Raw genomic sequence first — 25,109 nt, forward strand, 5'->3', positions numbered from 1 at the left:
TATCTGAAGAAATTGAAGAATTTAAAGCGGATGATGTAGCATATAAATTAATGTTGCTTCCTTCTTCACAAAATTTTCTACTATTGCCTTTATTAAATAGCTGCACTTTTTAATAGATAACAAAAAACAAAACGAATATAAAAAAAAATAATATAAAAAAATATATAATATAAAAAATATAATATAAAAAAATATAATATAAAAAATGTAATATAAAAAAAAATATAATATAAAAAATATAATATAAAAAAAAAATATAATATAAAAAATATAATATAAAAAAAATATAATCTAAAAAATATAATATAAAAAATATAATATAAAAAAACGAAATATATGAAAATGACTCAGCAACAACCAAATCAGATAAGACAATTTGACTTCAAAGAGAATGAAATAATATTTTGTGAGTATTACAATAATTTGACAACATGCTAGGTATTTTTTTAATAAAATTTTGATACAAATAATTTTAAAAATGATTATTTTCCAGATTACCAAAAAAAAATGATGGAAGTTCAGGCAAAGCAAGGCGCCCAATTAAGCGTTCTTGCTAATAAGGACGCAGATTTGAGGAATTTTAGCAAACTATTCCCTATAAAAACCATTGAGGAAATGGAAAGCGTCAATAACGCCATAAATGAGGTGAACATCAATGAATATGTAAGTTTAATAATTGATTTATTGTAAATTCCACTAATAATTATGAATTAATATTTCAGATTAACGCAATAAAACACTTATTAAAGGGGGAACCTGAAAAGCACTTTGAGGAAATTATCTCCAGATCTATGTGCAACGAAGTCAATGTAGGCGGCGTCCATGGCAAGATTTGCCTAAAAAAATATACTTTCTTGTATAATGCTATTATAAGTACGTATATAAATTAATTTTTGTTTAAATATATTCTTCAATTTATTTTATTTTTAATAACAGGTGGACAGTCGGCGACGTCAGAAAAGCCCGATAAGCAACTATCGAAATGCCTCCACATTGTTAAAAAAAAGGCTGTATAGATTGACCACAGTTAATCGGAAATAATTAATATAATTAACACTATAGACTTTTTATCTATTTTCATTATAAAAACATCTTTTTCCTTTCTGAAAATGTGATTACTTTTTCCTTTAATTTTTGAAATCATTATCTGAGAATTGTTTTTTTTTAAATCATTATTATAAATTATACTTAGTTTCTAGATGAGAAGACTTTAAATGTTTAAATTAAACGAAAGGTGATGAATAAAATCAAAAACCGTATAGGTATATATATATCAAAATATAAAAAAACCAAAATAAAAAACGAGCAACTTTCATTTTTAGAAAAATATATATTGCAGACCAAAGTAGGTAGGTATTATGCAGTCCGATTGGTCTATGCATAAGACAGTCAATTGCATAGACCAAAGTAAATATCTTTTATGCAGTTCGATTGGTCTATCAATGAGACTGTCTTATGCATAGACCAGAATAGGCACTATTTGTATAGTTCATTTGGTCTAGCATCTGACTGTATTATGTATAGACCAAACCGTCTATCTTTGGTCTGGACTATACACGGCATGAATGGTATAATGGTAGACCAAGCCTAGGACATGCTCCGTGTAAATTGGTCCTATGATTTTATATGAGATTGGTCTAGACTTGATCCAGTAGTAAGGCAACGAAATACTGTCTTTTATACAGTCTTAGACCAGACTCGCTTTTTGCAGGGAAATTACGAATAGGTATACATATATGTAGATCAATTACTAGGGTAAACAAGTAGAACATTCTACAAGGAGAAACATCTGGAATATCCCAACGATGCAGAAGACAAAGATGTCTTTCATCCTGATGGCGAGGAGACAACAACAAAAATTGAGGAGAAAACCGAAACATCGCAGACAGTTACGAGCACAGACTTGAACATGATTTTGGCGGCAATATCTGCTCAAACATCGACAGTGTCATCTCAACTGGCAGAACAGAAGACATATATGTCATCTCAACTGCAGGAACAGAAGACATATATGACATCACAAATGCCATCTCAACTAGAATCACAGGAGACACGCATAACATCACAGATTGAAGCTCAAGAAACGCGTATTTCAGAAATGTCGACACATATTACATCGAAGATTAAAGCACAAGAAACACGTATAACAGAAATTTAATCACAAATATCCACAAATATGGCATCTCAACTGGAAGAACAGAAGACATATATGATATCTCAGTTGGCTCAACAGTTGAAAGCGCAAGAGGATCGCATATCATCGCAGTTGGAGGGTTTTGGTGAACGACAAGATAAAATGGAGGCTGAGATGGATGCTTTGAAAGATCGGATTCAGGAGTTACAATTGAACCGTCCAATCACTTCAGCGTCTACTCTGAAGGTAAAATCACCAACGTTTGATGGTTCTGTTCCTTTCCAGGTATTTAAGCTTCAATTTGAGAAGACGTCAGCAGCGAACAACTGGAATACCGAAGATAAAGTTGCAGCATTGTTCGTTGCTTTAAAAGGACCAGCTGCTGAGATCCTACAGACCATCCCAGAGTACGAACGTAACAGTTACGAATCATTGACGGCTGCTGTAGAACGAAGATACGGAAGCGAACCTAGGAAACAGATCTACTAAATAGAATTGCAAAACCGCTACCAAAAAGATAACGAGACTTTGCAGGAGTTTGCTTCGGACATTGAAAGATTGGCTCATCTTGCAAATGCGGATCCACCCGTGGAATACACGGAAAGAATGAAGATTCAGAACTTTATAAATGGCATACGGGACGTCGAAACGAAGCGAGCCACATACGCGAACCCAAAGCAAACATTTTCTGAAACGGTATCCCATGCATTGACTCAGGAAACGGCGTCACTATTGAGTAAACCAGCATACAAAGCTCATCGTGTGGAAGTAGAAAGGCCAGAGTGGGTAGATACAATTTTGGAAGTTTTGAAGGGATCACAACAGAAAAATGCTGGAGTTATGAAATGTTTCAAGTGCGGTAACCCAGGTCACATTGCACGTCATTGCAGTAGCAATTCCAATAGTTCCAACAATGTGGGTGGCCGTAAACGCAGAGCTGAAGGAGATAAGCAAATCTCCAAGTATACTCAATCGTTAAACTAAAGCGAGTCATCCGCAAGGGGCGACAGCTGGCTCCCCCAATTGAATGCCCCATAATCTCTATCTCGCAAATCGGAAGAAGGTCAAACAATCTTACTGTAGGAGGACATGTGGATGGCAAGGAACATTTACTGGCTGTAGATGCGGGTGCATCTCATTCCATTATTCGAGCGGATTTAGTCAACAGGAAGATAAGACCATTGCATGGAGCAAGATTGCGTACTGGAGAAGACACCACTGTCCTAGGAGAAGTAGTATGTGAAGTCGTAATTGGGAACGTCACGGCAGTATACAATTTTATAGTGGTGGAGATTGTTGATGAAATCATAATCGGAATGGACTTCTTAATCGACCAAGGCATCAAGATCGATATGCAAAGAAAGATGATGCGATATAAGAACATGGATGTGCCACTTAATTTCGGCTACGAGAGAGGCTACAGCAGGAAACGAGTGATGGTGGAAGAGAATCAGCAAATACCACCAAAAACAGAAGCAGTCATCTGGGCAAAGTTTGATGGAGATTGTGGGACAAACATATTGTGGGTTGTCGAAGCAGCAAACAAATCAACACCGAATGTTCTTGTAGGAAAAACCCTGGCTATGACAAAACAAGGTGGACGTATTCCGATAAGAGTACTCAACGAGTTCAATTCACCAATCAAACTTACCAAACGAGCTACATTGGGAAGATGTCAAGAGGCTGGTGTAATTATTAACTGTGAGCAGCTCCAGGAGCACGTTCCAACCAGCAACAATGATCTTTCAAATGACATCATGGCATGGACGGAGGGGCTAGAGGAAGATTATCAGAGTAAAGCAAAACAACTGCTCCTAAACTACGCGAATATATTTGACCAGGATGGCTCCAAACCAGGCCGCACCAAAGTTGTGAAACATCAAATTGACACTGGAGATGCGAGGCTGATCCGTCAAGCTCTTCGTAGTGTTCCACTTGCGAAGCGGGAAGTTTTAAGTCAAATCGTGCAAGAAATGAGCGACAGCGGCGTCATCGAACCATCAGCTAGACCATGGAGCTCACCCGTGGTACTTGTGAAAAAGAAGGCTGGAAAAATGAGGTTTTGCGTGGACTACCGCAAGTTGAACGACGTTACGAAAAAGGATAGCTACCCATTGCCAAGAATTGACGATACTCTGGACTCTCTATCTGGTACGAAATGGTTTTCCACACTGGACTTGAAAACGCGCTACTGGCAAGTGGAGGTGAAGGAGGAAGACAAAGAGAAAACAGCCTTCAGTGTTGTTGATGGTCTTTGGCAATTTACAGTGATGCCTTTTGGACTTTGTAATGCACCAGCTACTTTCGAGAGACTCATGGATCAGGTATTGAATGACTACATTGGAAAACTGCTAGGTGTACCTGGACGACATCATCGTATTGGGCAAGAACTTTGATGAACATCTTAAAAACTTAGAGGAAGTTTTCCAGAGAATAGCTGGCGCTGGTCTGAAACTAAGTCCCAAAAAGTGTTCGCTGTTTAAAAAGGAAGTAAATTATTTGGCTCACAAGGTAACGACAGAGGGCATCTGTACTGCGAATGAAAAAATAGAAGCTGTAAACGATTGGCCAAGACCACAGAACTTGCATGAATTAAGAAGTTTCCTTGGGCTGTGCACATATTACCGCCGAATTGTACCAAACTTTTCCAGCGTAGCCCATAGCCTTCACGAGCTTACAAGAAAAAATAAAGCTTTTCAGTGGAAAAGGGAGCAAGAAGTGGCTTTCCAAACATTGAAAGAGCGATTGTGCACTGCCCTATGTTGGCATATCCGATTCCAGGTGCAACGTTTATTCTAGATACCGATGCGAGTGGATATGCTATAGGAGGCGTTTTATCACAACTGGTCGATGGACAGGAGAAGGTAGTTGCATATTACAGCCGAACAATTGGAAAACTAGAGGAACTATTGCGTTACACGGAGAGAACTATTAGCATTGGTAGAGTGCATTAAACATTTTCATAAATACCTCTACGGGCAGCGATTCCGCGCCAGGACAGATCACGCAGCGTTGAAATGGCTACTGCAGTTCCGTAACCTAGAAGGTCAATTGGCACGGTGGATCGAGCGACTACAAAGCTATGACTCTTCCATTGAGCATCGAAAAGGTAGTACCCATGGAAATGCTGATGCAATGTCACGAAGACCATGTAGTTTGGAATGTAAACACTGTTCAAAAGCTGAGGCTAAGGAAGACATTATAGATGTTCGGCTTATGACTATGACGTGTTCGGATGACTGGGACATGGAACAGCTAAGGAAGTGTCAGCTAGAAGATTCAGATCTGTCCCATGTTATGCACGGGCTCGAACGAAATGAGAAACCGAATAAAGAGGAGATGTCAGCAGAAAGTCCTATTGTGAAGTCATATTGGGCCCAGTGGAATAGTTTACAATTGATATCCGGTTGCCTGTATCGAATATGGGAGAGTGAGGACGGCCAGTGCAAGAAGAAACTGATAGTTGTTCCCAGGAAAAGGATTCCTGACGTTCTCAACGAGCTACATAATGGTCCAAGTGGAGGTCATCTGGGAATCACGAAAACGCTCGAGAAGATTAAACAGAGATTCTATTGGGTTGGTTGCCGTCAGTCGGTCACTGAATGGATTGCCAACTGCAAGGTTTGCAGCAGAGCCAAAGGGCCCAGAACACGAAGTCATGGCCAGATGAAGCAATATAACTCAGGTGCACCGTTTGAAAGGATTTCTTTAGATGTCGCGGGTCCATTTCCTACTAGCAACAGCGGAAACAAATACGTATTGGTGGTTATGGATTATTTTAGCAAATGGCCAGAGGTATACCCAATCCCAAATCAAGAAGCGGAAACAATTGCAGTCTTGGTTGTAAATAATTGGGTTGCAAGGTATGGTGTACCAATGGAATTACATTTTGACCAAGGCAGGAATTTTGAATCAGCTGTGTTCCAAGAAATGTGTAAAATACTGGGCATTCGAAAAACAGGGACAGCTGCATTGCATCCTCAGTCCGATGGTATGGTGGAACGATTCAATAGAACCTTGGAGGAGCACTTAAGGAAAGTAGTCGACAAGTACCATAAAGAGTGGGATACGCACATACAATTATTTTTGATGGCTTACCGATCGGCAGTGCATGAGACAACGGGCCAAACCCCCGCAAAAGTAATTTTTGGTAATGACCTTCGACTACCAGCCGATTTGGAGGAGGGATTAATGCCGATGCGGAGAGAAATGCCAAGAAATCCACTGGTGTCTTGGAAGAAGAGATGAGAGAAATACACGATCTTGTAAGACAACGAACAAAGATTATGAGTGACAAGATGAAAGCCAGATACGATAAAGCAATTATTTCGGAAGGTTTTCAGGAAGGCGATTTGGTGCTGTTATATAACCCACAACGGAAGAAAGGTTTGTCCCCGAAATAGCAGTGTAATTGGGAAGGCCCATACAAAATTTTAAAGCGAATCAACGATGTAGTTTACCGCATACAAACCATCGGCAAACCACGAACTGAAATGAAAGTGGTTCATTTGGAGAGGCTAGCAACGTTTAGGTCAGGAGATTTGTCTGATCGGGACGATCCGACTTAGGTGGAGGGCAGTGTCACGAATATTAGAATCACTAAGTGATACTCACATCACATCGCTAGGGTGATTCTAAGCAGTATGTGCGTAAATAAATAAATCATTATGTACACATTACGACAAGCAACATTTACATACACGCAGCGGGGAAATACACATAAAAACATTAATCGTCGTTTACCCACATGCACACAAGGCAACCAAGAGATAACTCACACACAGATGTAGATAGTTAGTCAACAGTCAAAGTATTACTCACATATATACACGCATATGCCTATGCGAGAGTCCATAAACTACAAATAGGTATACATATATGTAGCTCAATTACTAGGGTAAACAAGTAGAACATTCTACAAGGAGAAACATCTGGAATATCCCAACCATGCAGAAAAGAGTATAAAAGCGGCAAAAGCGGAGTAGTCTGACTTGAGTTTGATTTAAAACACGATAACAGTTGTGAAGTATAAGTGTTATTCAAAGTAGTCTAATAAAGACCGTTTTGCATAATTAAATATTTGATTTATTTATTCCACAATTTAGCGATACGAACGTAAGAAGCAAGTTGAAAATAATCGGCGTTACAGTAAAATCGTTACAATATATATCCCATACAACCGACTGTTCCGGTAAGAGGATTTTCATCATTTTTGTCGAAATCGATTTTTAGTGCGATTAAGACGATTTTTTCAGATAAACATCTATGCCGAATACGTAAGCTTGTGGTAGCTGTTAAAATTTGCTATTTGCAGAAATAGCGCAGAAATGGCAAAAGCCCTCTTATTGAACAATCGGTTGTATGGGAGGTATATGCTATAGTGGTCCGATCCGGTCAATTCCGACAAATGTCAAATTCCCCATCAAAATATGCCTGCTTACCAAATTTCATCAAGATATCTCAAAAATTGAGGGACTTGTTTGCTTTCAAACAAACAGACAGACGAACAGACGGACATGGCTAAATCAACTCAGCTCGCTCCCTGATCATTTTGGTATACTTATTGTATTGTATATTATAACATATACATAAAAAATGATATGGAGCACTGAAAATGAAAAAAATCGATTTCGACCAAAACAAGTCCCAAAAACCAAAAAAAAAAAATATATATTTTTTAAAACTGTTAATGCCAACGTTTTTATCGCATAATTTTAAGTGGGATAGGAACTATGAGACAAATTCGTTTTCATCAGCAACACTTTTGCACGTTTCTGAAGAAACTCTTAAAAAAAAACAGGCAAAAAAAATAAATTTTTTCACCAAAACACTCCTCAAAACCAAAAAAAATATTTTTTTTTTTTTCAAAAATCTGTTATCGCCAAAGTTTTTAGCGGACAATTTTGAGTCGGACAGGGTATACATGAAAATTTTTTAGTAGGTCATGAAAAAAACCTTAGAAATCAAAGAAAAAAAGTCAAATAAATAATAGTTTAAAAAAGTAAAAAAACACGCTTTTATAGTAAACCGAACTAAAAAATAGAAAATAGTTTTCAATTAAAAAGAGTTTATATAACAGTAGTAGAAGGTCAAACAATCGTTTATAGTTAATCACCTCAAAATAAAATTATAATAAAATTTATGTTATTAACAGAATAATTTAATTCAGAGTAAAAAGCGTGGGGTGCATTTGACTACATTTCATATCTTTCCTCTCAGATAGTTGCCAATAGAATGATTGTAACATTCAATATCAAGCACCCCACGCTTTTTACTGTGAATTAAATTATTCTGTTAATAACTTAAATTTTATTATAATTTTATTTTGAGGTGATTAACTATAAACGATTGTTTGACCTTTTACTACTGTTATATAAACTTTTTTAATTGAAAACTATTTTCTATTTTTTAGTTCGGTTTACTATAAAAACGTGTTTTTTTCTTTTTTTAAACTATTATTTATTTTACTTTTTTTCTTTGATTTTTAAGGTTTTTTTCATAACCTACTTAAAAAATTGTCATGTATACCCTGTCCGACTCAAAATTGTTTTTTTAAACTATTATTTAATTTAAATTTTTTAGTTCAAGTAATTTTAGAAGTTTTAGTGGAGAGTAATGAAACCTCGAAACGCCAGCGGTCCATGGATAAATCCAACTCCACGGCACCGAAAAGGGCCAAGACGCAGGGAGGCTGGACGCGGTCTTTCGCCGAAATTGCCCAGGGTCGGCAGATCATTGGCATTATAGACGAGTGCAGCGAAGATGGCAGGATCCCGAAACAACAGTGGAAGTGGAGCGAGGCCGCGCTCGCTACGGTGGCCGTTAAGGTTAAGAAAGACAACCCTGGCTCACCGCCATCTTACACTGATGCAGGGTGGTTCCAGGGCAATGTCAAGCTAATTGCCTGTGACGACGCCAGGTCGGTAAACCTCTATAGGGCCGCCGTCACGCTGATAGGGGTGGTATATCCGGGCGCGCACCTGGGATCCAGTGACGGCAGCGGATCCAGCTGACATCCTGGAGCTGCTCCAGGAGTACAACCCGCCACAGTTTTGGAAGTCAACCGGAATAAAACCGAGCTTGTTCTCTTCACGAGGAGGTACAAAGTACCAAATCTTACACCGCCAAGAATTGGGGGTACGTTCTTAGCGTTTAGCGACCAAGTCAAGTATTTGGGAGTCATTCTGGATAGGAAGCTATTATGGAGTGACCATATAGTGGAGCGATCCAAGAAGGCAGCAGCAGAGCTGTTCACCTGCAAAATGGCAATTGGCACGTCCTGGGTATTCTCCCCTAAGGTGACCTACTGGATTTACACAGCCATTGTGTGCCCGATTCTTCCTTATGGTGCCTTGGTCTAGTGGCCTGCACTAGCTAAAAGTACCTATCTTAAAATGCTTCAAAAGTTGCAACGGAGTTTGGTGCTCTGCATTACCGGGGCTCTCGGCTCCACTACAGAGTCCGTTACATACATACATGGATACATAGATACATAGATAGATACAGGCCAAGCTAATAAAAGCGTGTTAAAAAGGGCTCCAGTATGCTCTTTCGTAGATGTGCCATGCATCCACTTCTATCATTAATAAAGGAATGAGTTTTTCGCATTATGTACAAGGTTTCAAATCTATGGCCATTTGGGGTGGTCATAAGTTCAATTGACCTTATGTCCGTTAACCTTATGTGACCCCACCATCACATTATTGCATTGTCATCGAGCCTTGATACGTGTGCAAAGTTTCAATCGAACTTATGGCCATTCAAAGTGGTAATAAGGCCAATTGATCTTATGGCCGTTGACTTTATGTCACCACACCATCACATTAATGCATTGTCATCGAGCCTTGATACGTGTGCATAGTTTCAATCAAACTCATGGCCATTCAAAGTGGTAATAAGGCCAATTGACCTTCTGGCCGTTGACATTATGTCACCACACCATCACATTAATGCATTGTCATCGGTCCTTGTTACGTACGAAAAGTTTCAAATTAATCAGACTTCTATAAACCGGTGAAAATTAAGCTCAAAGATTCCGTTACATAGATACAGGCCAAGCTAATAAAAGCGTGTTAAAAACGCAAATTTTGCGACTCGAAAATTATTTGTTTGCATATATGTAATACTCCTATATTGCTACAAAAGGCTAGGTACATTCCCAAACATCAGAGTGCCGATATAATATTATGTATTGCTGTTTAAAGGTTTTTGTTTTTATATTGAATGTACCTAAATTAAAATTTTTTCTTGTCACACTTATGCTGCTAAAACACAAAAATTTTATAGGCTGTCTTGTTTTGATTTCGAATTCAAAACACATTGCGAGCATTTTCTATTAGCAACATAGGAGTATTACATATATGTTTTTTTGGGTATGCGTAGTAGAACTTTTTTTCCTGAGCTCAAAACCTATCGAAAAATCGATGGCGCGATATAGGTTAACAAATCGACCCAGCTTACTATATAACATTTCGGAAAACACAAAAACCTGATTATTTAGTAAATAATACACTTAAGCCCCCATTACTGATACTTAGTATAGACTTTACTTGACTTGGCGTAAACTTGGCAACTTAGCCAAGATTATTCTCCACTTGGCGCATAAAATCTGGCATCATAATCAGCGTTGAAATTTATTTTTAAATAAATGTCAATTTGTATGACAAAATGTCAAAATGAAATGGAATCAAACAAATGGCATCTCAAAATGTAAACGTCACTTAGAACTTACATAGAAAATCAAAATTCAACAGACTTCTAAGTCAAGTTAAGTTTTGAGTAATCAGTAACATGCAATGTCCATTTAACAGAACTGTAAGTGACAGTTCGCAAGCCAAGTCAAGTCTATGCTAAGTATCAGTAATGGAGCCTTAAGAATGTTGAAATTTGACGTGTGGACTGATATTGAGACTCTTGACAAAAATTTGAAAAAATTTTTTAAAATATGATAGAATCAATTTTACAAATATTATTAATCATAAATCAAAAATCGTTAAACCTATCGTAACAAAATTCGGCAAAGAGGCTGGCGTTACTATAAGGAATGCTTTAAAGAAAAATTTACGAAATCGTTTAAGGACCACGCCCACTTTTATGTAAGAGACCGTGGACGAATAATATAAGCTATATCTTTGCAAAAAAGAGCTTTATATCAATGGTATTTCATTTCCGAAGAGGTTTTATAACAATAAATAGGAAAAACTTCAAATTTAAATAATGGGTGTGGCACCGCGCCTTTTATGACTAAGCAATTTGCTATGTTTCGGGAGCCATAACTCGAAGAAAAATTAGTTTAGAATAGAACTATAGTATATGTATTATTGTGCAGCCTTGTAACACTATTAAGCACACAAAACAAACAACAACAGCATTTCAAGTGTACAGCTGGGTATGTAATGTTCGGTTTCACCCGAACTTAGACTTCCTTACTTGTTTAAACTGTTTTTATTGAAGAATTTTATTTTGATTTGAAACTCAAATTTTTAAAGTTTTAATCAAGGCGATTCCATAAAAGGTGATGGCAAAGCGAATTCAAACAATCAGCCGTGCAGAAGAATGTCAAAACAAAATTTTCATTGATTTCGATTAACTGACATATTGTTGTACAATGCGTTGCATGGAAAATAATCATGAAGAAGCAACCAGCACCAGGGATAACAACATCTGGTACTGAATTCGCCTTGGTTTTAATTGATAGGTATTTCCAATGATTCACAACAATTTTTCAAATTTTAAATAAATAAAACAACTTTTTAGAATGAGATGAAATGAAATGTCAGACTGTTGCTTAAAAAGAGTCGCCGTGCGTAAATATGATAAGCATCTCTAAAAGAGAATGTGCCGATAATCAGCAAGCAATGTAATTATCGCTTTTGACGTTGTATGACAAGTTGTTTTTATTGATTTGACCAAAATTGTAAAACGAAAACCAAGCTATAGGTTGTTATAACGTGGATTTAGTCATTTGCAAAGGGTTTGATGTTGGGAGTAGATAAGAATTTCTGCAGGTTAAATGCCACTTTATTTATTTTTCAAGAAATACTTCTTTGTTTACTTTTGAACAGGTGAAAAATATCTTAAAAACAATTTTTTTTTTGTTCAAATAAATAGGTGATTAATTGTCAAACATCATAATTGAAACCTTAATTAATGTGCTTTGTTTGCTTTGTATAAACAAATGGCAAAAACTAGAAAAATAATAACTTAAAAATAACAAAATGTTTCCCAATGAACCCATAGCAAAAAATCGTTCTGCGGTCAGTGACTAAAGTTGAAAGGGTTTTGGAACATTCTTTAATTTGTTTGTATCCTTGCACTGATCCCTTTCATGTTTATAACTAAATCCTTTACTGTACGAATGCATTAGGTATATTAAGTAAACAAATGTAAGCCCTAGATACTAAGACATTGGGAGCCGGGAATTCCCATCCCTTCACAGTCTTCTTTAGATGTTACACAACTCAATGATAGATACCCAAATAGATCTGTAAACTTCACTTCACTCATAAGGAACTGCATTATATTTTTTTTTATTGCACCTTCGCTGACAACGCACATTCGTATGTGTAACCCGCAAACTTTCATTATTTCGTCGCTGATCCACAAATGGGATTTGCGTCTTGTCATTGCAATAGTGCCTATGCATTAGACTGGGTCGATTTATTAACCGATATCGCGCCATTGATTTTTCGATAGGACTTGGGCTAAGGACAAAAAGTTCCACCACGCCTGCGAAATTTCATTTTTGGTTATACATATGAAATTTTTTTTAGTAGGTCATGAAAAAAACCTTAAAAATCAAAGTCGAAAAAAGTCAAAAAATGAAATTTCGCAGGGTATGTGTAGTGGAACTTTTTTTCCTGAGCACAAATCCTATCGAAAGATCGATGGCGCGATATCGGTTAACTTTCGTCCATACAAATCGACCCAACCTAATTAAATAAAATAAGAAAAGTATTATTTTTTATCAAATAAAAATGTTTTCCGTGTTAAATTCGCTGAAAATTTCCTGAAAATTGAAATGAAAACAAAACAAAAACATTAAAAAGCATTGAAAAACAAATCAAAACAAACATATCTAATGCTTGTTTTTATTAGGTCAAAATGACTGACATCAAAACTGCAGCTTGACTGACCCTGTGGTCAGTTGGGGTCAAAGCCGTTTCATTCTGACACATTACTAACTCAAAGTCGATAAAGAAGTTCATGGTCAAAATCCATGCTAAAATTTTGTGTTCATTTATTTCACAATCTATTTCATTATTTTCCGTTGTTTTACACGCTGTGTCATTATATGATGATGGGACGCCAGTCGGCAAACGAAAATAAAATGCCAACATGTTAGCAAATGAAATTTTAATGGTAAATGGGCAATTGTTGTTTTCATTTATTGGTCAACTTAGTTGTCACTTTGTAGTTAAAATCGACGGCACACCATTTGACATTGTATATAAACCGTTTTTGTTGACATGGTCAAGCATTACAGGATTTGCCAAATTCAGTTGCATAGTGGAAAAGCGAACTGACTTAAACTTGACACTGCCTTCACTTCATTGATTTCGTCATGGCTTGACTTTCAGAAAATTCACTTTACATATGGGATAGCCCAAATACGTAGTTTCTTTTTCATTTTATTAGTTAGCGTGCACTTACTTTAACAGAACGTAGGGTTGTTGATTTACGAATCACACAATCATACTTCTAGTCACTAAGTGCTGTAGTGCGTTCGTTTGCAGCAATGTTGTACGTAGTGTAAACAAGTAAGGAAGGCTAAGTTCGGGTGTAACCGAACATTACATACTCAGTTGAGAGCTATGGAGACAAAATAAGGAAAATCACCATGTAGGAAAATGAACCTAGGGTAACCCTGGAATGTGGTTGTATGACATGTGTATCAAATGGAAGGTATTAAAGAGTATTTTAAGAGAGAGTAGGCCATAGTTCTATGGATGGGCGCCATTTAGGGATATCGCCATAAAGGTGGACCAGGGCTGACTCTAGAATGTGTTACGATATGGGTATCAAATGAAAGGTGATAATGAGTATTTTAAAAGGGAATGGGCTTTAGTTCTATAGGTGCACGCCTTTTCGAGTAATCGCCATAAAGGTGGACCAGGGGTGACTCTAGAATATGTTTGTACGATATGGGTATCAAATTAAAGCTGTTAATGAGTATTTTGAAAAGAAGTGATCCTTAGTTCCATAGGTGGACGCCGTTTCGAGATATCGCCATAAAGGTGGAACAGGGGTGTCTCTAGTTGTACGATATGGGAATCAAATGAAAGGTGTTACTGAGCATTTTAAGAGGGAGTGGGCATTAGGTCTATAGGTGGACGCCTTTTCGAAATGTCGCCATTAGGGTGGGCCAGGGGTGACTCTAGAATGTGTTTGTATGATATGGGTATCAAATGAAAGATGGTAATGAGTATTTTAAAAGGGAGTAATCCTTAGTTCTATAGGTGGACGCCTTTTCGAGATATCGCCATAAAGGTGGACCAAGGGTGACTCTAGATTGTTTGTACGATATGGGTATCAAACGAAAGGTGTTACTGAGCATTTTAAGAGGGAGTGGGCATGAGGTCTATAGGTGGACGCCTTTTCGAGATATCGTCATTAGGGTGGGCCAGGGGTGACTCTAGAATGTGTTTGTACGATATGGGTATCAAACGAAAGGTGTTACTGAGCATTTTAAGAGGGAGTGGGCATTAGGTCTATAGGTGGGCGCCTTTTGGAGATATCGCCATTAGGGTGGGCCAGGGGTGACTCTAGAATGTTTTTGTACGATATGGGTATCAAATGAAAGGTGGTAATGAGTATTTTAAAAGGGAGTAATCCTTAGTTCTATAGGTGGACGCCTTTTCGAGATATCGCCATAAAGGTGGTCCAAGGGTGAGTCTAGAATGTTTGTACGATATGGGTATCAAACGAAAGGTGTTACTGAGCATTTTAAGAGGGAGTGGGCATTAGGTCTATAGGTGGACGCCTTTTCGAGATATCGCCATTAGGGTGGGCCAGGGGTGACTCTAGAATGTTTGTACGATATGGGTATCAAACGAAAGGTGTTACTGAGCATTTTAAGAGGGAGTGGGCATTAGGTCTATAGGTGGACGCCTTTTCGAGATATCGCCTTTAGGGTGGGCCAGGGGTGACTCTAGAATGATTGTACGATATGGGTATCAAACGAAAGGTGTTACTGAGCATTTTAAGAGGGAGTGGGCATTAGGTCTATAGGTGGACGCCTTTTCGAGATATCGCCATTAGGGTGGGCCAGGGTGACTCTAGAATGTTTGTACGATATGGGTATCAAACGAAAGGTGTTACTGAGCATTTTAAGAGGGAGTGGACATTAGGTCTATAGGTGGACGCCTTTTCGAGATATCGCCATTAGGGTGGGCCAGGGGTGACTCTAGAATGTTTGTACGATATGGGTATCAAACGAAAGGTGTTACTGAGCATTTTAAGAGGGAGTGGGCATTAGGTCTATAGGTGGACGCCTTTTCGAGATATCGCCATTAGGGTGGGCCAGGGTGACTCTAGAATGTGTTTGTACGATATGGGTATCAAATGAAAGGTGGTAATGAGTATTTTAAAAGGGAGTAATCCTTAGTTCTATAGGTGGACGACTTTTCGAGATATCGCCATAAAGGTGGACCAAGGGTGACTCTAGAATATTTGTACGATATGGATATGAAACGAAAGGTGTTACTGAGCATTTTAAGAGGGAGTGGGCATTAGGTCTATAGGTGAACGCCTTTTCGAGATATCGCCATTAGGGTGGGCCAGGGGTGACTCTAGAATGTTTGTACGATATGGGTATCAAACGAAAGGTTTTACTGAGCATTTTAAGAGGGAGTGGACATTAGGTCTATAGGTGGACACCTTTTCGAGATATCGCCATTAGGGTGGGCCAGGGGTGACTCTAGAAAGTTTGTACGATATGGGTATCAAACGAAAGATGTTACTGAGCATTTTAAGAGGGAGTGGGCATTAGGTCTATAGGTGGACGCCTTTTCGAGATATCGCCATTAGGGTGGGCCAGGGTGACTCTAGAATGTATTTGTACGATATGGATATCAAATTAAAAGTATTAGTGAGGGTTTTAAAAGCGACTGGCCCTTAGATGTATATTGGAAGGCGTTCTCGCGATATCGACCAAAATGTGGACCGGGTGATCCAGAAAATCATCTGTCGGGTACTGCTAGTTTATTTATATATGCAATACCACTAACAGTATTCCTGCCAAGATTCCAAGGGCTGTTGATTTCGCCTTGTAGAACTTTTTCATTTTCTTCTACTTAATATGGTAGGTGTCATACCCATTTTACAAAGTTTTTTCCAAAGTTATATTTTGCGTCAATAAACCAATCCAGTTACCATGTTTCATCCCTTTTTTCGTAGTTGGTATAGAATTATGGCTTTTTTTTCATTTTTCGTAATTTTCGATATCGATAAAGTGGGCGTGGTTATGGTCGGATTTCGGCCATTTTTTATACCAAGATAAAGTGAGTTCAGATAAGTATGTGGGCTAAGTTTAGTAAAGATATATCGGTTTTTGCTCAAGTTATTGTGTTAACGGCCGAGCGGAAGGACAGACGGTGGACTGTGTATAAAAACTGGGCGTGGCTTCCACCGATTTCGCCCATTTTCACAGAGAACAGTTACCGTCACAGAATCTATGCTTCTATCAAATTTGAGAAGGATTGGTAAATTTTTGTTCGACTTATAGCATTAAAAGTATTCTAGACAAACTAAATGAAAATGGGCGGAGCCACGCCCATTTTGAAATTTTCTTTTATTTTTGTATTTTGTTGCATCATATCATTACTGGAGTTGAATTTTGACTTAATTTACTTATATACAGTAAAGATATTAAATTTTTTGTTAAAATTTGAATTAAAAAAAATTTTTTTTTAAAAAGTGGGCGTGTTCTTCATCCAATTTTGCTAATTTTTATTTAGCACATATATAGTAATAGTAGTAACGCTCCTGCCAAATTTCATCATGATATCTTCAACGACTGCCAAATTACAGCTTGCAAAACTTTTAAATTACCTTCTTGTAAAAGTGGGCGGTGCCACGCCCATTGTCCAAAATCTTACTAATTTTCTATTCTGCGTCATAACCTCAACCCATCTACCAAGTTTCATCGCTTCAACCACCTTTGGCAATGAATTATCGCATTTTTTCGGTTTTTCGAAATTTTCGATATCGAAAAAGTGGGCGTGGTTATAGTCCGATATCGTTCATTTTAAATAGCGATCTGAGATGAGTGCTCAAGAACCTACATACCAAATTTCATCAAGATACCTCAAAATTTACTCAAGTTATCGTGTTAACGGACGGACGGACGGACGGACATGGCTCAATCAAATTTTTTTTCGATCCTGATTATTTTGATATATGGAAGTCTATATCTATCTCGATTCCTTTATATATGTACAACCAACCGTTATCCAATCAAACTTAATATACTCTGTGAGCTCTGCTCAACTGAGTATAAAAATTGTAAAGCTCATTTTTCTTTTATGTAGCTATTTCATAGAGCTACATTTAAGATTTTTTTAAAGCAAGTTACAATCCAATACGTTTAGTATTGTATCAGATTACATCTCTCCGACTTTAATTTATGATATATCTATATCCATATATAAATCTTTTAAAATAAAGTCGCTAATGTCATTGTAGGCCCATCACTTCACACAGAGTGCTCCGATTTTAAAACGGTTTTCTGCATTTCAAAGCTAAGCTAGATTAGATTGGCATTTTCGATATAATTTGAAGGTATATATTATAGTGGTGGGGAAATTTGCAAAATGTTCGGTTCCCGCAACATAAATGGTTAGAGGTTAAATATACTTATAAAGAAGGATGTATGTTTGCATACAACTTATGTACTCCGAAATCATTCCCCGATTTTGATCAAATTTGCAGGGTCGCTTCATCGCAAACTCAAGAGGATTCCTATCAAATCCCTTCCTGGAAAGGGGACCCGGGAACGATCCATTCCAACTAATTCTATTCACGGTTCGATTTGCCTGAAATTAGGTATTTAAGCAGCCCTTTGTCTGGATTAGTATTTACGAGACTTTTTCCGGGGAGCGGACCAGGGACTGGGACAGGGACTCCGGCGGGGACTTGGGCTTTGACTGGGGCTGGGACTGTAACTGGAACTGGGGCTGGGAATAAGGGATGGTGAAGAATAAGAACTATAGAGAGAAAAGAATGACGGAGAAAGAAACTGAGAAAGATATGGAGTTCGACGAAGTTAGAGAAGAAAATACGGAGAAGGAGAAAGGGACGTATAGAAAGAGAAAAACAGAGGGACGAGTGAATAAAAGGACAAGGAAAATGGGGAGGAAGATTTTGAGACAAAAGCTTATGTAGATAGATCAAAGTTAAGACAGAACAACGTATGCCAGGTCTGCTTATATTTATAGATAAATGATATGAAAATTGATTTTTTTTACTTTTTAGAACTTTTTATGTTCTGCTTGCTTGGCTCATTATCAATATATGCAAAAACGTGTCTCCTAAAGGTAAATAATTATATTTTGTAGCTTATAATTGCGTTTTCAAAGCACTTTACGGAAACTAAAGTAGTATTGTGTGTTACTGAATTATAAAAATCAATAAGTTTTAGAACAAAAATGAATACCCAGCAGAAAAAACGAACGGTGCTGAACGGGTACAAACCGGATGAAGAGCGTGACATTTAGTACTCACACTTGTACCAGTAGCGCTTAGGGTCGAGCTAGGTTTATATATTTAAATAAATTAATTAAAGGCTGCGACTATTTCAAAACCACCTGCGACTGAGTTAGTTAACGACGCGTTCAAAAGGCAAGTTCAGTGTAGACACTTTTAAAGCATTCATAATTGGTTCAGTCTCCCGATATTCATCCGATTAGCAGCAGTTCGGAGGTAGTCATTAAGGGCCTTTTTACCATCTCCAGCTAAGGTAGATCTTATCTGGAGGATAGCTACCTATCAGATAGATTCATTTGACACTTATGTTTTCACCAACACAGGGTGACCTACCAAGGGTTAAATCGATAAGTAGAACAAAACATCTTTTGTGAATACACGAAAATTGGCCAAACAGTTAACTTTTTTTACACTATACTAGGAAATGCACATAACAGAGACGCGAGTATGTAGAAAATAGAAATTTGTATATGTAAACAAAATAAATGTAAGGCGCGATAACCTCCGAAGAGATCTAAGGCCGAGCTTCTCTTCTAATATGCGTCGTGCTCCTCTTGATTTTCTCTACAAATTGGCCGGACGGGACCTACTTGTTTTATGCCGACTCTGAACGGCATCTGCAGGCAGATGAGTTTTCACTGAGAGCTTTTCATGGCAGAAATATACTCGGAGCGCTTCCCAAACACTGCTGAGGGGCGACCCCGCTTAGAAAAATTGTCTTCTAATTGAAAAACCTAATTTCTAAAATTTTGATGTTGCTTTGCCAGGGATGGGAACCCAGGGCATAAGGTGTGGTAGGCGGAGCACGCTACCATCACGCCACGATGGCCGCCAATTTGTATATGTATCTTAGAAAAAAGGGACGGACCTAAATCTATTGCGAAACTGTCGCTTTGCGTGATTGTCTCTAATTTTTTCTGTAGGGTATATACAATGTTACCCGAACTTAGGCTACTTTCTGTTTTTGTTTTGTTATTTGGAATGGTATAATGTGTTTTGTGTGTGTGTGGAAATTTCGCTGAAAAAATCGGCATAGATTGCAAGTATAAAAGGTGTGAAAAATTTTAATATCACACTGTCAGTTTTAGTGTTGAAGACGTAAGTGATATTTTGTTGTAATTTCTTCAAGCTAATACTTTACAAAATGCTGAAACATCTGATTGCTAAGTAAGTAACTAAATTATATTATCCTTTCAGAAAAAAATAGTATCGCAAATTAAAAGATATTTTAAGAGTCAAATCGATATATTAGTAAAGCACATACTGCTATATGTCCTTTGGTTTAAATTTAGAGAAATATATATGTACATCCTGTTTTTGAATTTTTCCTTTATTTAAATCAGATATAGTATAGTTAGTGGCATAGGTCCTAGAAAGCTTTATCAAAAGGACGAACTTATTTATAAGATAGGGCCTGGTTTTAAATATTATTTCTCAGCTTGGTCGTTAAATAAACACAATGGACGCATATAGTATATTTGGGGTCCTCACAGACCAGCTAGTTAACACAACCAGCTAACATAACTTTATTGAGCGCGCTGAATCTGATTTCTAATAGGCTATTGGCTACATTCAATGCGTTCACACGCAAACTAAATTTTAAAATACCGAGGGGATCGATTCGGCCACGTTATCAAATTGGTGATTTATTTCTGCAGTCGGTTGAAAAACATATCTATGTATGCCTTTGCAAAGTTTTCCTTCCAGATATTTTTAGATAATTTTATCGTCTATCACCAGAAAGTAACTAATTCGATACGTTTTGCAGTTACTACGGCGATATAAACTCATTTCATAGATAATTTGACAGAATTTTGGCCTCTAAGCAGATATTTAGGCGATCGTTAACTGTAGCGTTTTGAATTTTTCTTTGTTTCGATAATTTATATGGCGAATGGTCCAAACAGAAATTTTTTGCAAATAATTGCAAAACTTAAAATTTTTCTCTAGTCTATGCTTTCGCAGGAACACACTTTTTTACTTTCATTTGTATAAAAAACATAGAAAACATATAGTTTTTCTAATTATTGTGAAAAACTTTTTAAACACAACAGCAAAGTAAGTCGGTAAAACATTTTCTAGGATTTCTGAATTTCTGTACCCAAGTTCTTTATATTTGTGTTCGGGTGCAAGCGAACATTACATACTCAGATGAGAGCTATGGAGACAAAATAAGGGAAAATCACCATGTAGGAAAATGAACCTAGAGTAACCCTGGAATGTGTTTGTATGAAATGTGTATCAAATGGAAGGTATTAATGAGTATTTTAAAAGGGAGTGGGCCTTAGTTCTCTAGGTGGACGCCTTTTCGAGATATATCCATAAAGGTGGACCAGGCCTGACTCGAGAATTTGTTTGTACGATATGGGTATCAAATGAAATGTGTTAATGTGTATTTTAAAAGGGCGTGGGCCTTAGTTCTATAGGTGGACGCCTTTTCAAGATATCGCCATAAAGGTGGACCTGGGGTGACTCTAGAATTTGTTTGTACGATATGGGTATCAAATGAAATGTGTTAATGTGTATTTTAAAAGGGCGTGGGCCTTAGTTGTATAGGTGGACGCCTTTTCAAAATATCGCCTAACGGTGGATCAGGGGTGACTCTAGAATTTGTTTGTATGATATGGGTAGTAGCAAATGAAAGGTGTTAATGAGTATTTTAAAAAGGAGTGGGCCTCTGTTCTATAGGTGGACGCCTTTTCAAGATATCGCCATAAAGGTGGACCAGGGGTGACTCTAGAATTTGTTTGTACGATATGGGTATCAAATTAAATGTGTTAATGTGTATTTTAAAAGGGCGTGGGCCTTAGTTCTATAGGTGGACGCCTTTTCAAGATATCGCCATAAAGGTGGACCAGGGGTGACTCTAGAATTTGTTTGTACGATATGGGTATCAAATGAAATGTGTTAATGTGTATTTTAAAAGGGCGTGGGCCTTAGTTCTATAGGTGGACGCCTTTTTAAGATATCGCCATAAAGGTGGACCTGGGGTGACTCTAGAATTTGTTTGTACGATATGGGTATCAAATGAAATGTGTTAATGTGTATTTTAAAAGGGCGTGGGCCTTAGTTGTATAGGTGGACGCCTTTTCAAAATATCGCCTAACGGTGGATCAGGGGTGACTCTAGAATTTGTTTGTATGATAAGGGTAGTAGCAAATGAAAGGTGTTAATGAGTATTTTAAAAAGGAGTGGGCCTTTGTTCTATAGGTGGACGCCTTTTCAAGATATCGCCATAAAGGTGGACCAGGGGTGACTCTAGAATTTGTTTGTACGATATGGGTATCAAATGAAATGTGTTAATGTGTATTTTAAAAGGGCGTGGGCCTTAGTTCTATAGGTGGACGCCTTTTCAAGATATCGCCATAAAGGTGGACCAGGGCTGACTCTAGAATTTGTTTGTACGATATGGGTATCAAATGAAATGTGTTAATGTGTATTTTAAAAGGGCGTGGGCCTTAGTTCTATAGGTGGACGCCTTTTCAAAATATCGCCATAACGGTGGACCAGGGGTGACTCTAGAATTTGTTTGTATGATATGGGTAGTAGCAAATAAAAGGTGTTAATGAGTATTTTAAAAGGGAGTGGTGGTAGTTGTATATGTGAAGGTGTTTTCGAGATATTGTCCAAAATGTGGACCAGGGTGACCCAGAACATTATCTGTCGGGTACCGCTAATTTATTTATATATGTAATACCACGAACAGTATTCCTGCCAAGATTCTAAGGGCTTTTGATTTCGCCCTGCAGAACTTTTTCATTTTCTTCTACTTAATATGGTAGGTGTCACACCCATTTTACAAAGCTTTTTTCTAAAGTTATATTTTGCGCCAATAAACCAATCCAATTACCATGTTTCATCCCTTTTTTCGTATTTGGTATAGAATTATGGAATTTTTTCATTTTTCGTAACTTTCGATATCGAAAAAGTGGGCGTGTCATAACCGGATTTCGGCCATATTTTACACCAATACAAAGTGAGTTCAGATAATTTTTTTTAAGTGGGCGTGGCCGTTCTTCGTTCTTCAACGACTGCCAAATTACAGCTTACAAAATATTAAAATTACCTTCTTTTAAAAGTGGGCGGTGCCACGCCTATTGTCCAAAATTTTACTAATTTTCTAATCTGCGTCATAAGTTCAACTCATTTACCAAGTTTCATCGCTTTATTCGTCTTTGGTAATGAATTATCGCACTTTTTCGGGTTTTCGAAATTTTCGATATCGAAAAAGTGGGCGTGGTTATAGTTCGATATCGTTCATTTTAAATATCGATCTGAGATGAGTGCCCAGGAACCTACATATCAGATGAGATACCTCAAAACGGACAGACGGACCTATGGCTCAATCAAATTTTTTTCGATACTGATGATTTTGATATATGGAAGTCTATATCTATCTCGATTCCTTTATACCTGTAAAACCAACCGTTATCCAATCAAAGTTAATATACTCTGTGAGCTCTGCTCAACTGAGTATAAAAACAACAATGTTACACGTGTGGCACTTTATATTTTGTTAAGTTTCTCTAGACTTTTTTGACTCTAATTTAAATATATTTTTCTTTCCGTATGTTTCCGCATTCTTGGAGGCTGCAAGTCTTCTATTATTTATATTTCCGTAGGAATATATGCAACTGTTTCATCTACTACAAAGTTTTATTTAACTATCAAATGCAACTCAGCTTAAAGTACTCTTACGTACCAAAAAAATGCAACTCTAGACCTGAGATTTACGAGCGAGGCTGTTTGAATTTTGACATTTATCCCTTAGTTGACACACTTTGTATTGTACACAATGATTGTGAAAGTACTATATTTTCTCTGTTTTAAATATGAGTCCACACATATCAAAAGTGCCTAACTCCACAAATGGCATTCTTACTAGTGTTTCGTGTATTATACATTAGACGATCAAATCAAAAGTTTTTAATAAAACAAGCAAGGTTAAGACAAAATAAGGGAAAATCAACATTTAGGAAAATGAACCTAGGGTAACCCTGGAATGTGTTTGTATGGCATGGGTATCAAATGAGAGGTGGTAATGATTTTTTTAAAAGGGAGAGGGCCTTATTTCGCAATAAGGTGAACCAGGGGTGACTCAAGAATGTGTTTGTACGTTATGGGTATCAAATTAAAGGTATAAATGGGGGTTTTCAAAGGAAGTGGCCTTTAGTTTTATATGTTAAGGCGTTTTCAAGATATCGACCAAAATGTGGACCAGGGAGACCAAGAACATCATTTGTCGGGTACCGCTAATTTATTTATATATGTACGAACAGTATTCTTGCCATGACAACAGAGCACACAGACCTTGCTGCCAACGACCCAAGGCTCGTGGGCTAGAACGACGTCCTCATATGTTGTGCTGTGGCGTAATATTAGCGCAGCCGAAGCTGCCTTAGAGTGGTGCAGGTTTATTTGCAGTACCTGCGCGCTCGTTAACGGTCGGTTTTAGCATCGACGTCCATCCTCCGCTGATCCGCATCGTCGTATCCTCCTCCACGATAGTATCGTCGAATTCAGCATCCGACGGATCTAATTTCAACAGAAGTTGCTCGTCCATGCTAGTAAAGAACTGGCTCGCAATCTCAGATACCGAGAATGTATCGCTCTCGCTGAGTGCTAGTGTTATATCGGCCCCATGCCCACTCAAAGTGTTGCACGGGTCCTCGCGATTTGTTGTGGCGGTTGCGGGTTCGCTCGAGGCGGTGCCCCCAATCACCAGATTTTCAGTCGGCTAAGAAGTTCTTAAAAAACAATAAAGAACTATTAGTCCTGAACGCTCACAAGGGCAACGTAACAGTTCTGATGGAAAAATCTGATTACGATAAAAAATTACAGGAAATGGTAAACGATATTTCCTCATATCGGGGTTTGAAACGCGACCCACAAACAAGTTACAGGACAAGAATAATGAAATTGTAGAAAAACTTTTTAAAAAAATGTGATAAATATAAAAGAAAAATATAGTCTCCTCAGTACACTGCCAATGCGCCTAGGTTGTATGGTTTGACGAAAATCCATAAAGAGGGAGTTCCACTTAGACCCATATGCTCGTCCGTTAATTCTCCGTCGTATAATTTATGTAAATATTGTAACGAATTTAGTGAAACTCCGTTTGTTTTACACCTTCTGCTAAAGTTCGAACCGCTAAATTGTCGAAAAAATAACTCCAATATTTGGCAATGCAAAATGGTCTTTATTAGATTACTTTGGGAGTAGTACAATTATACTTCACAATTATACTTCACTTCGCAACTGATAGCGTGTT

At 37.6% G+C, this 25,109-nt stretch overlaps 2 protein-coding genes across 2 annotated transcripts in view; both read left to right on the forward strand.

Moving 5' to 3' along the window:
* Positions 1-284: 284 nt before the first annotated feature.
* On the forward strand, positions 285-1,272 carry LOC137235745 (uncharacterized). The gene is made up of 4 exons (XM_067758606.1): positions 285-406; positions 494-663; positions 723-873; positions 937-1,272. Exons 1-4 carry the CDS (start codon positions 337-339, stop codon positions 1,014-1,016), a joined length of 471 nt encoding a protein of 156 aa, XP_067614707.1. The 5' UTR covers positions 285-336; the 3' UTR covers positions 1,017-1,272.
* Positions 1,273-19,915: 18,643 nt separating this feature from the next.
* LOC137235738 (uncharacterized) overlaps positions 19,916-25,109 on the forward strand; it is a 126,302-nt gene continuing 121,108 nt past the window's right edge. The window contains exon 1 of the mRNA XM_067758602.1: positions 19,916-20,005. Within this exon, the coding sequence (XP_067614703.1) occupies positions 19,983-20,005 (23 nt within the window). The 5' untranslated portion in view covers positions 19,916-19,982. The remainder of the gene's footprint in view (positions 20,006-25,109) is intronic.

Source organism: Eurosta solidaginis, unplaced genomic scaffold, assembly GCF_040869045.1.
Source record: "Eurosta solidaginis isolate ZX-2024a unplaced genomic scaffold, ASM4086904v1 ctg00001059.1, whole genome shotgun sequence".
NCBI classification, from domain to species: domain Eukaryota; kingdom Metazoa; phylum Arthropoda; class Insecta; order Diptera; family Tephritidae; genus Eurosta; species Eurosta solidaginis.

What these genes read in the sequence shown, in the direction of transcription:
- LOC137235745 (XM_067758606.1), top strand. Translation starts at nt 337, where the DNA reads ATGAAAATGACTCAGCAACAACCAAATCAGATAAGACAATTTGACTTC. An exon ending in AGAGAATGAAATAATATTTT is followed by an intron (nt 407 to 493) that starts GTGAGTATTACA and finishes ATTATTTTCCAG; the next exon opens with ATTACCAAAAAAAAATGATG. An exon ending in CTTGTATAATGCTATTATAA is followed by an intron (nt 874 to 936) that starts GTACGTATATAA and finishes TTTTAATAACAG; the next exon opens with GTGGACAGTCGGCGACGTCA.